Consider the following 11,285-nt stretch of genomic DNA (forward strand, 5'->3'; position numbering starts at 1 on the left):
AGATTACTATAAAAGGAATATTAAAATTAATGTTAAAAAACAATAAAAATTCACCAGGGTTTCTAACAGCTATATAAATCGTGAAAAAAATTAAAGGACTTCTGGTCTGTAACCTTCACTTTGGTCATGATCTGCAGAAAGAGTGTCAGGGAGACAGGAAAGAAGAACTCAAATCCTGAAGTCAGAGAAACTGGCTAAGGCTCACTGAATGGGGTTCACTGGGCTGAATGAAGCACAGCAGATCTCGGCTCTGTAAAAATTCATTCCTTAATTTAGTATCTACACCATCTTTAATTTATGAGGCAGAGTTTCTATATTCATAGAATATAGAGTTTTTCTAACTCGGGTCAGATGAACTGCTTTCAGGCCAACAAAAGTATCTAAGCCGGGGAGGGGTGGGGTGGGATCTGAAGTAATCAGCTTTCTTGATTATCTATAATAGGATTTTTTTAAAAAACAAATTGAGATAGAATTCTTAGCCAAGGCATTAATGAAATTCTTATCAATTAGATTTTTTTTAAAAAGAGCATACATTGTGTGAAAGCTCTGAAATTCAAAACTGTGCATCTGGTATAGCCAAGAAATTAATGGGAAAGGCCAAAATGCTTAGGTAAGTGAAATTTCCATTTCCTGACTCTGGTGCCTTTCAATTAAGCAAAAATCAAGTCACACATGCCAAACGTTTTTAAAATGCAGACGCTTGAGCTGATTTGTATTAGTAGTAGTGCTACAAAGGTTTCAGGAGAGACTCTTGCCTTATAAAATGATCCTCCACAGGTATCACTTTCATCTGGTCCACACAAATCACCTTCTCTGGCAGCAATCATACCAGCAATGCAGCTGTTTTCCTTTAAATACGAGACACAACACTGCTTCTGAGCAATTCTACAACAAATAAAAGACAGATTGCTTTCAAAAGGCAAGCTGCTATTTGCAGGCAACCCCATATTGTAAAAATGGCAAACATTGAGTAAACAAAATATTTCTGTGAAATAAAGTGGCAAGTGAGTCATGACAGGTACAGCCTTTACAGTGCAGAATTAATACAGTTTGACCTTGCTTTTACTGCCATAGCTCAATGCTATGGAATTCAGGGATTTGTAGTTTTGTGAAGTATTTTGCCTTCTGTCAGAGAGCTCTGGTTGCACCACAAACTACAAATCACAAGATTCCTTAGCATGGAACCATGGCAGTTAGTGGTGTCAAAATGCATTAATTCTGCATTACAGATGCAGTTTACTGATTTTGGTGGGTTTACTCAGAGTGTAGCTAAATCTGGATGCAATCAACTAGACATAATCCAGCCAAAGTGGCACATGAGGAACATAGCAAGAGCCACACCAGATCAGTCTAAAGTCTAATCCAGCATTCTGTATACACAGTGGGTGAACTGTTGCTTATGGAAAGCCCACCAACAGAACATGAATACAACTTCACCCTGCATCTTATGCTTGTCAGTGGAAGGTGATACATGGCCATTTCAACTACAGTTGGCCCTTCGTATTCATGTGGGTTCCATTCCAGACATCCCAGAAGATGACAAAAAAACTCAGGACCTCATTAAACACTTTAAATTATATATATATATATCTATATGTATTCCCAATGGTGGTGCAGCTACATGCATGTACCGCCATTGCGGAGAATGGGAACAGGCCATCCATAGATGCTCCAATCTGCAGAAGGCAAGCCCATGGTTGGTGAGGGCCGTCTGTACTGGCCAATGAAAACCCTAACCTCCACAAATATACCTAATCCTCCTCTAAAACTGTACAAATTGGAAACATTCAGTATATCTTGCGGCAGTAAATACCACAGTTTAATTCTCCATTATAACTTCATCCACAACAAACATGGATTCTGTAATGCCTACAATGCTCTGGTTTGGCATACTTTGCTTCTAGATCTGGATCATGTATCGAGCCTCTACCTTTTTGTAGCAATCAGTCCATGATACAAAACACAACTGTGCTCTGTGTTCTGAAAGCATACAGTCTGAGAACTTCAGATTCCATTCTGTGTGTAGCACCTTTTGAACTTTCATCACAAAGTGTGCATCTTGCTCACTAAGAGGCTGAAATGGCCCAAAAATAAGCTCCGAAAAGGGGGTTCTTTTTGTGCCATAGAATGAGCGTCATAACTGCTGTGGCATGGCGTTATGACGCCCTCCATGCTCCACATCGTTTGGCTGCTGTGCATGTCATTGTGGCATGCCCCGTGTAAATGGGGGCATGCCAAGATGGCGCCTGCAGCATGCAGTAGAGTTTAGGAGCATGTGAACGCTCTGTCCTACCGCAGCCCTAGTTTGGGCCAGGCCGGCACAAAGGCGCACTGGTAGATTTTTTCCCTCTTAGACAAAACGGGGGGGGGGGGGGTGTTCTTCATTCCAGTATGTAATATAAAAATAAAAAATACAGTCAGTCCTTGAGATTTGCAGGGGATCGATTCCAGACCTGCTCTCATGGATACCAAAAGATGTGGATGCTCAAACCTGCATTGTCACCAATGGTGGCACATGTACACAGCTGTGCTGCCATTAGTGTCCCCAGTTGTCCCATGGTGGTGCATGCACACAGCCACACCACCATTGGGGACAACAGAACTTAATGCTGTCATGGGACAACAGAGGCTGTCCCTGAAGGCATGTGCACATGATGCCATTGGGGACAATGCGTGCTTGCCGTCCACAAATGCTTGGATCTGTGGATGGCAAGTCCGCAGATATTGAGGGCCAACTATATTAAAAAAAGTACTTCATTCGAGTATATGAGCAATCTGAAATAAACAATACCAAAATACTGCCTCCTGTATATTTCAGGGGCCAAAAAGTTTCCATTTAATTATTTTAATATTATATTAAAATACATATATAACAACCTGTGTACTGGCATGTTGTTGTTGTTGTTGTTGTTGTTGTTGTTATACACCTTCAAATAGTTTCCATGTAGGGTGACCATGAGCTTTTCTGGAGTTGAGAGGGTGTGACTTGCCAAAGACCACCCAGTTAGCTTCCATGGCTGGGTGGGGAAGCAAACGTAATCTCTAGAGTTGCAGTTCAATACTCAGACCACTACACCATGCTGAGTATCATGACCTGACATACACACATATATAATTTAAAGTGTTTAATATATCTGTCTGTTTGTTTGCCTGTCTATTATGCTACGCAAATCTGGATGCTTGGCACAGTCATCAAACTTGGCATGTTACTTAATGAGATGGTTAGACTGTTGTAAAGGTTTTGGCCTAACTGATCAAGTACTTTGGGCACATATAGAACAAACACTGTTTTTATTTCTATAATGCACATTTATAGATGGAACTGATGAAAAAAATGTAAACATTTGATAGAAAATTTCTGGCTTGGGTCCACTCTGCACACAATTAGATGTGAAACAAATTTAAAGTATTTGAGGTACTCAGATGTTTGTTACATTCAAATCATAAGCAAAATCATCATCATGAACCCAGGCAGTGCCAAGTAATGTGTGTATGTATATACATTCAAACAAAATCACACCATCATCTGAAATCTATTTATGAAATGCTTATTCAAGGAGGATCACATTCCATATTATAAAAATATTTCATGATTTCTTTTAGTTTACATACCTGCAAATATCACCATCAGTTCCACTTACTGGGATTTCTGTACATTCACTGTTGTCAATAGCCCACTGTTGTCCAGCAGCACAGCATGTTTCAATTAAATCTTTTGTTGAACCTGAAAAATGCAAGGCATAGCATGTAAAGAGAGGCAGCATGGTGTATTGGACTGAGTGTCAAAGGAGGATGCTGGGAGAGCAGAATTCATATCCCTGCTCAACTATAGAAACCCACTGGGTGCCCTTGACCTTAGAAGAAGGTTATGGCAAACTTCCTCTGAAGAAGTCTTACCAAGAAAACCCTAGGATAGGGTCACCGTAAGCCAATGTCAACTTGAGGGCTCAAAATAGCAGCAAAAACAACTATGAGAACAACAGCTGCTATTGCAACTAATATTATATGATATATGTTCTGGTTATGCTAGCTACATGACTACAGACTCGTCTTTGACAACGCTGCCTCTTCAGCTTAGTAACAGAGATAAACACTGCCCGCTACAGTCGGACATGGCCAGACAATCATGTCAAAGGAGAAACCTTTACCTCATGAGTACAGACAAGAGAGACTTGTAACAAAATGTTAGAGTCCTTCTGTTCAGTATTCCAGCCCTTCATGATTATCATCATCCATACCTAGTTTTCTGGATTTCCCTCCCCCTCAATAGTCAGCATTTCATCATTGCTGAGTGAGCTGAGAACTCAGGGGAATTCTTGGGATTCTTCTATCTTGGTGGGGGTTCTCCCTGAAATTTGTTTGTACTCCTACAAATGTTACATTTCCCTATAAGCCTCCTACATGGGGATGATACTGTTTTGGTTACATATATAGTGCTGCTCATTCTGTCAATGTTAAACTACAGGCCACGACTGCAATGAATGGGGGGGGGGGAATGGGGAGGGAGCAGTTCTGTGAGTTACTGTATATACTAATTTATAAGTCTAGAAATTTAGGTAAAAAAATGACCCCAAAAACCTGAGTCGACTTATCCATGGGTCAATGTAAGTATTGTATCTTAACTCTTATTTAAAAGAAGGAACCATCTCCTGATGAAAAGCAAGAGTATAATATGTGAAGTGCCTGACCTCCTTTACTCTCTCATCCATCCAGTCTTAAGACTAAGCACAAAGAGTTATGCCTGCTGGACTTTTGTAAGTTCTTTGACATTGTTTTGCTTTGCTTCATCTTTTAGATCCTTTGCTATATGCCCCTAAATTTTATCCTCGACTTATCCATGGGTCATAGCAAAATCCATAATTTTGGTCCCAAAATCTGTCCTCGACTTATACATGAGGTTGACTTATAATCGAGAATATATGGTATAGTCAAAAAGTAACTTCTTCAATCTTAGGTTCTATGTCTGAATCCAAGCACAAAATAGGAGGACTTTTTCAATATTTCAATATGTCTCAGTAGTTTTGTTGTTACCCGCCTCGATCCTCAATCGGAAGAGGCAGGATATAAATAAATATTATTATTATTATTATTATTATTATTATTATTATTATTATTTTCAATATTTAATAACAGTGATCCTATCTCCTGCTGCAGAGAACCCCAGGGCTGGAGCTCTGATATATCCAATGTCCAGCCATCATGAACCTTCAAGACAGAAGAGCAGTATTCCCATTTTCCAAATTATTTTTCAAATTTTCACCTATGTAAAACAGTGGGAAAGAATTCAGCTATGCTAGCTCCAAGACTAGTGTAGATAGGCAGTTGGTTTAAAGGTATAGCTAAAGGCCAGGAGGACTGTAGATCTTGCAAATCCATCACTGCTCTGAACATTCACAGTCTTCCATGGCTCTTGCTGTGTTGTAAGATCCATCATGATGAAATAATCCTTACAGATGGTTCTACTCCAGCTGGAAAGGGATATGTAAGGTCAAACCTCGCCCTCTAAAGAGGGAACTGATAGAGGAAGAACTGTAAAATCCTGTTCCCTAGGCACACTCTTCCAAGGACTTTCCAAGAATTGCAGTCTACTGCTGAAATCCTTACACATGTTCTAATAAGTAAACCCATGACTAAATGAAATTTCCTTTTGACTAGACAGACATATCATTGTTCTTAGGATAATGTGCTGATGTGATATTAATTGCTAATTTTGTGAAACAATACATTTGCTATACACGCTATATAATGATTTCATTTGTAGAAAATTAGCATATCATTGCTTTGTGTTTTCTATCTTTCTTATGTTTATTTATCTCATTTATATTCTAGGGTATTTTCAAAGACAATATGGGCCAGCATTCTCTATCAACTACTTAATTAAGTATACCACGGGCAGGAAAGAACGGCCCAAGTTCGCTCTGGCCAGAAGCAGGTCTCAACCCCACTGATGACATGGTTGGTTCCCAAGGTGGGCCGTGCACACAGGGGTTGACAGGAGTCAATTATGTGAGCTATAATAAAGGTATAATCTTAATTTTGCTTGCTGTTTATATCACAACTATTACCATTACATTCAGTGATATACAGAAATTACCACTGATAAGTAACATTAGATGGGGGGAAAAGAAATGTGGCAGCATCTTTATAATGGGGTTTTATTTTTGCATGAGCTTTTGTGGCTATAAACCCACTTGTTTGGATGTAGTACAGAGTGATAATAAATGCACAGATATAAAACATATTTATAGTGTTGTGGGAGTTGGATGGAATAGCATCCAGAAAGATGCAAATCATAACCCTTGCCCTAAATTTTTAAAGGGCTGCAAAATGTGTGTAATTATATTCCACCCAACTCCCACAACTGTGTAAATATGTTTTATACCTGAACAAGTTAGTTTTAAAGGTACTGTCACAGATTTATTTATTTATTTATTTATTTATATCCCGCTCTTTTCCCAGGACTGGGACTCAGAGCGGCTTCACAGCAATTAAAAAACAAACAAACAAAAAGTACAATTAAAACATTTAAAAAATAGATAAATGACATGCATTAAACAGAATGATTAAACTAGTCCAACATTCCTGCCTGTTCTTATAGTGATTCTTTAAATGCCCGTTTGAACAGGTAGGTCTTCACCTGCCGTCGGAAAGCCACCAAGGAGGGAGCCATTCTTATCTCCCTGGGCAGGGAGTTCCAGAGTCTAGGGGCAACCGCTGAGAAGGCCCTCTCTCGTGTCCCCACCAAACGTGTTTGTGAAGGTGTTGGGATGGAGAGAAGGGCTTCTCCAGAGGATCTCAGAGTCTGGGCAGGTTCATACCAGGAGAAACAATCTGCCAAATAATGTGGACCTGAGCCATGTAGGGATATAACCAGTACCTTGAATTGTGCCCGGGAACGAACTGGCAGCCAATGAACCTGTTTCAACAGGGGAGTTGTATGGGCTCTGTAATCAGTGCCTGTTAACAGCCTGGCAGCAGCTCTTTGAACCAGTTGAATTTTCCGAACACTTTTCAAAGGCAGTCCTATGTAGAGCCCATTACAGTAGTCCAAATAGGATGTAACCAAGGCATGTACCACCGTGGCCAGATCTGGCTGCTCAAGGAATGGGCGCAGTTGGCGCACATTACCTGCTGGGGCCAAATTCACATGCACTTAACATTTGAGATTGTGGAATCTATGGATGTTTGGGGACAGGGAGGGAGAGAGAAGTGAGTAATGCCAACTCACGCCACATGGGATCTTCAATCTGTGAATTATCCTAGGAATGGCCTACCATGCATACTTCAATAATTGGTAAACAGGGCAATGAACAGCTGTTCACAGGATTTTCCCATTCATTAAAAGTGAACAACAGAATTTACTTGAATGGTATCTACCAAGGATTATTTTTAAAAAGAAAAAAATACAATTAATTTTGATCCATGCCCCCCAAAATAAAACCACAAAAGCATGCTCAACCTTATACTACATAGCTGAGGTGGCAAAACATGGGCTGTATTCAATGCAGGGAAGCCTCCTCAAGAGTAAATCTGAAGAAGTTAAACTCTGCTTGTCTACAGACCTTCAGTGCTCAGATGCAATGCAAAGGTCAAGGGGACAACTCCAAATTGTAGTCTCTAGCCTTAGGCATCTTCAATTATCAACTAGTGGGACAGATGCAGCTGGCAACCCATTTAAGAGTTCAGTGCTGTCAGCAAAGTAAGAAAATGGCTGGTGAACGTTATGAATTTTTATGGTTAGTTTATTTTTTAAAAACCTCACCTGTGACAGATTATTTTACAAGCTAGCAACAACATTAATAATGCCTGATGGACTAATGAACACACACACACAAGGAGTATCTTCTGTTTTCCAGAAATTTACAGAAAAGATTTTGGAAACAATATGGCTATTATAACTTAAGACTAATTGGTGTGTGTGCGTGTGTGTGTGCGTGCGCATGTGTGTGTGAAGTATAGCAATGAGCTCATTTGTCAAGGAACAGAAAACCTAATGAAATTCATGGGATCATGCTGTCAACAGGCAGCCTGAAGGCACATACACACATCACATTATGTAGTTTTTTCTGACAAAGTTGAATTTGGCCATTACTCTAAATAGTAAAATACTCTAAATAAAGGAGAGATAGACTTCTGCAGAATAAGTCTATGGCTGTTCCATGAACAGTAAGTGTGTTTTTGTACAGATTTCCCAATTATTTTCCTGTGTTTTAGATCAAGTGGAAGGGGAAGGGAAATAAGATTGTCCAAATTACTGTTGATTCATTGTGGGCTGTAACTTGTAACACATTATCTCCATGCTTTGGAAAGAACATCAGCACTTGCTAAGGTCCTTAGTAAGTGAGACAAGAAATCATCTCAGGGCAGCTGTAACTTATTCAGATCATGGAAGAATTGGGTACAAGTTTAGTCTCCCTTGTCCAGAATTCTGAAATCTGAAATATTCCAAACCCCAAAACATTTTCATGAGTGTCTTAAGATAGCGACACTTTTGCTTTGTGATTTGCTGCTGTTTGAGACCACTGTCAGATCTGTTGACTGTAGTGGTGGTCTCCTTCAAGGACCAGTCCTGGCTGGCATATTCTGGGACTTAGACAGTATGTATATCATGTTCTGCACAATGCAATTGCTTCTGTGGAATCACATGAAATCATACCAGATGTGGAGAACGTTGTCTTCATATACATTTTTGTTAATACAAAACTGATGTCATAATAATCTGTATTCTGCTATATGAAAACTAATATTCCAATCCAGAAGTGGCATGCTATGAGCTAAAGAATAATTTAATCAAACCCATTGTGAAAATTGAATATCCACTTGATTTCCAGGAATAACTGAATTGTGAAACTATATCACTCAAGGTGAAGTCAAAGGCTTTCGTGGCTGGCATCCATAGTTTTTTGTGGGTTTTTTGGGCTATGTGGCCATGTTCTAGAAGTGTTTCTTCTTGACGTTTCGCCAGCATCAAGATGCCAGCCACAGATGCTGGTGAAACATCAGGAAGAAACTCTTCTAGAACATGGCCACATAGCCCAAAAAACCCACAAAAAACTATATCATTCAAGTTCATCATTATCTAGGTGGCAATAGCCATTTTCTAGCATTCTTCTTCACTTTCATCAACATATGAGGAGAATGCTCAGCACTGTCCATTTGACTGTTATTTTTCTCACACTGAAAGCAATGTCTGACAAACAGAGGTTTCTGTCCACATTGAGGCTCTCCATCTGAGACAGAACTCTGATGAATCAAGGATCTTCCTTTGTGGCAAACAGAAATTTCTATTCAAACATTTTGCTTTCTACTTGAGGGAAGCTGAAGGAAAAGGAATAGCTAGGCATTCCTCTGCTAGAATACTGAAGAAGGTGAAACAAGTGACACCTGAATGTGGCTTTTGTTTTATCTGTGTGCAGGGGTTGTCCTCTTGGTTTTCTAATTTGTTTGGGAAACAGTACTATAAAACAAACTTTCTGTTTTGACTTCCTAACTCTTGTTCCTTCCAAGCTTTCTGATGATAGGTACTGTATGTAAATCCAGTGCTTTAAACTATAAAACAACTTGCAACTCCCTATTTACAATAGTTGGAAAGAATTGCTGTTGTGACTGGTTACTAATGCTCTTTAGTCACATACCTTACACTAAAAGATAGGCAAATCATGTTATGCCTTGAATACATCTTCACTCATCTGCAGATAATTGTATCACATACAATTCTTTTATATGATAATGTAATACAAACAGTTATGTACACGTAGAGAATTAGTAATATTTCTTGAGTTCATCCCTGCTTATATATAGATAATTATACTTAAGGCATACTTAACTTTGTCACACCCCCCAACATTTTTCCTATTCCTTCTAAAGTTATAAATATATTTCCTTCTGAATTGCTGCTTTCAGACATTGCTTCTTCTTACAGTATCCTTCCCACCCTTTCTTTCAAATTCTTCCAATAATACTGTCTTTCATTCATAGAATAATGTTTTGTTTCATAAACCTTCTGGTTTGGATTCACAAGTTGAAAATTTAAAAGCTATACAATAAAAAGCACGTATTAGAAGTGGATAAATGGAACTATTGCTGCCAGCCCATGCATATGTGGTAACTATCAGCCTGAATGATTTTGTTAACTTTGCTCCTGATATAAATGAACAGTCAGGCTAATATTCCTTCTGGCCAGTGTTCAATAATCCTTCTCCTTTGAACTCTGAACTATTTGGGACAGAGGTCAAAGAATTCAGCATACTTAGGGCCTGAACAGACAGGCCAAAATAAAGCTGCTTTGGGTCACTTTGGAGGTATGCTGTTTAAATTATGCATGCAACCTAAGACTGGAGCGTGGCTTTGGTGCGGCTTCTGGACTCTTAAGATGCATGCATCATTTAAACAGCATTATCTCCAAAGTGACCCAAAGCAGTTTTATTTTGGCCTATCTGCACTGGGCTCTAGTCTGTATTCCTATGAGAGGATAATTAGAATCAGGTTTAAATGGAAAAGAAAGAAGATCCTACTTATAAAGATCCTTCAGTCTTGCAGGGTCTGTCTGAGTTTTCCCCAGTAGGATGTTCTCCAGGTGGGGTAGATTATAACTCCCATAGTGCAACACAACTGGAGTCACCAAATTGGAGAAGTTCATTTATATTGTATTTTGTTTTGAGCATCAATGCCTCAAAGCCTTCTAATGTTTTGGAGCCCTGGACAGCTCTTTTTGAGAAATCATCGAACTGTAGAGTAGGGAGTGACTCCAAAAGTCATTCGGTCCAACTGCTTCCTGATTCAGGAAATCTACAGCATGACCATCCTTCAAAATTGCCATACAATCCCTGTTTTAAAACCTCCAACAATGTAGAGTGGTACACTTTCCAATGTAATCTTTCTACTGTCAAAGTTTCTAATCATTAGGATGTTAGTTTAAATATTTGATCTTGCAATTGGAAGACAGTGGTTTGGATCCTTATTCTGGAGCAGCAGAAAATGAGTTACAGTAGTTCAATCTACTATGTGGAAATACTTCAGAAATTTGAAGGTTGCTCTTATATCATCTCTCAAACCTCTCTTCTCCAGGTTTAAAGCACTTGGCTCCTACATTTGTTCCTCACAGATCTTGGGTTTCAGGTACACTATCATCCCCTTGAGCCACTGTGGTGTAATGGGTTGAGCATTAGATTACAAACATGGAGACCAGGGTTCAAATCTCCACTAAACCAAGGCAATCCACTGGGTGACTTTGGGCAAGTCATACTCTCGCTCAGCCTCAGAAGAAGACAATGGTAAACTCTCTC

The 11,285-nt window shown here is 39.3% G+C and overlaps 1 protein-coding gene across 3 annotated transcripts in view; it reads right to left on the reverse strand.

Moving 5' to 3' along the window:
- The window catches only part of FBLN2 (fibulin 2), a 208,492-nt gene that overhangs the window by 68,578 nt on the left and 128,629 nt on the right, over nucleotides 1-11,285 (reverse strand). For all 3 annotated transcript variants that reach the window (XM_042452149.1, XM_042452150.1, XM_042452151.1), the window contains 2 exons: nucleotides 3,613-3,724; nucleotides 756-885 (listed from right to left, as the gene is read on the reverse strand). In XM_042452149.1, the coding sequence (XP_042308083.1) occupies nucleotides 756-885; nucleotides 3,613-3,724 (242 nt within the window). The remainder of the gene's footprint in view (nucleotides 1-755; nucleotides 886-3,612; nucleotides 3,725-11,285) is intronic.

The sequence above is a fragment of the Sceloporus undulatus genome, chromosome 2 (assembly GCF_019175285.1).
Source record: "Sceloporus undulatus isolate JIND9_A2432 ecotype Alabama chromosome 2, SceUnd_v1.1, whole genome shotgun sequence".
In the NCBI taxonomy this organism is placed as follows: Eukaryota; Metazoa; Chordata; class Lepidosauria; order Squamata; family Phrynosomatidae; genus Sceloporus; species Sceloporus undulatus.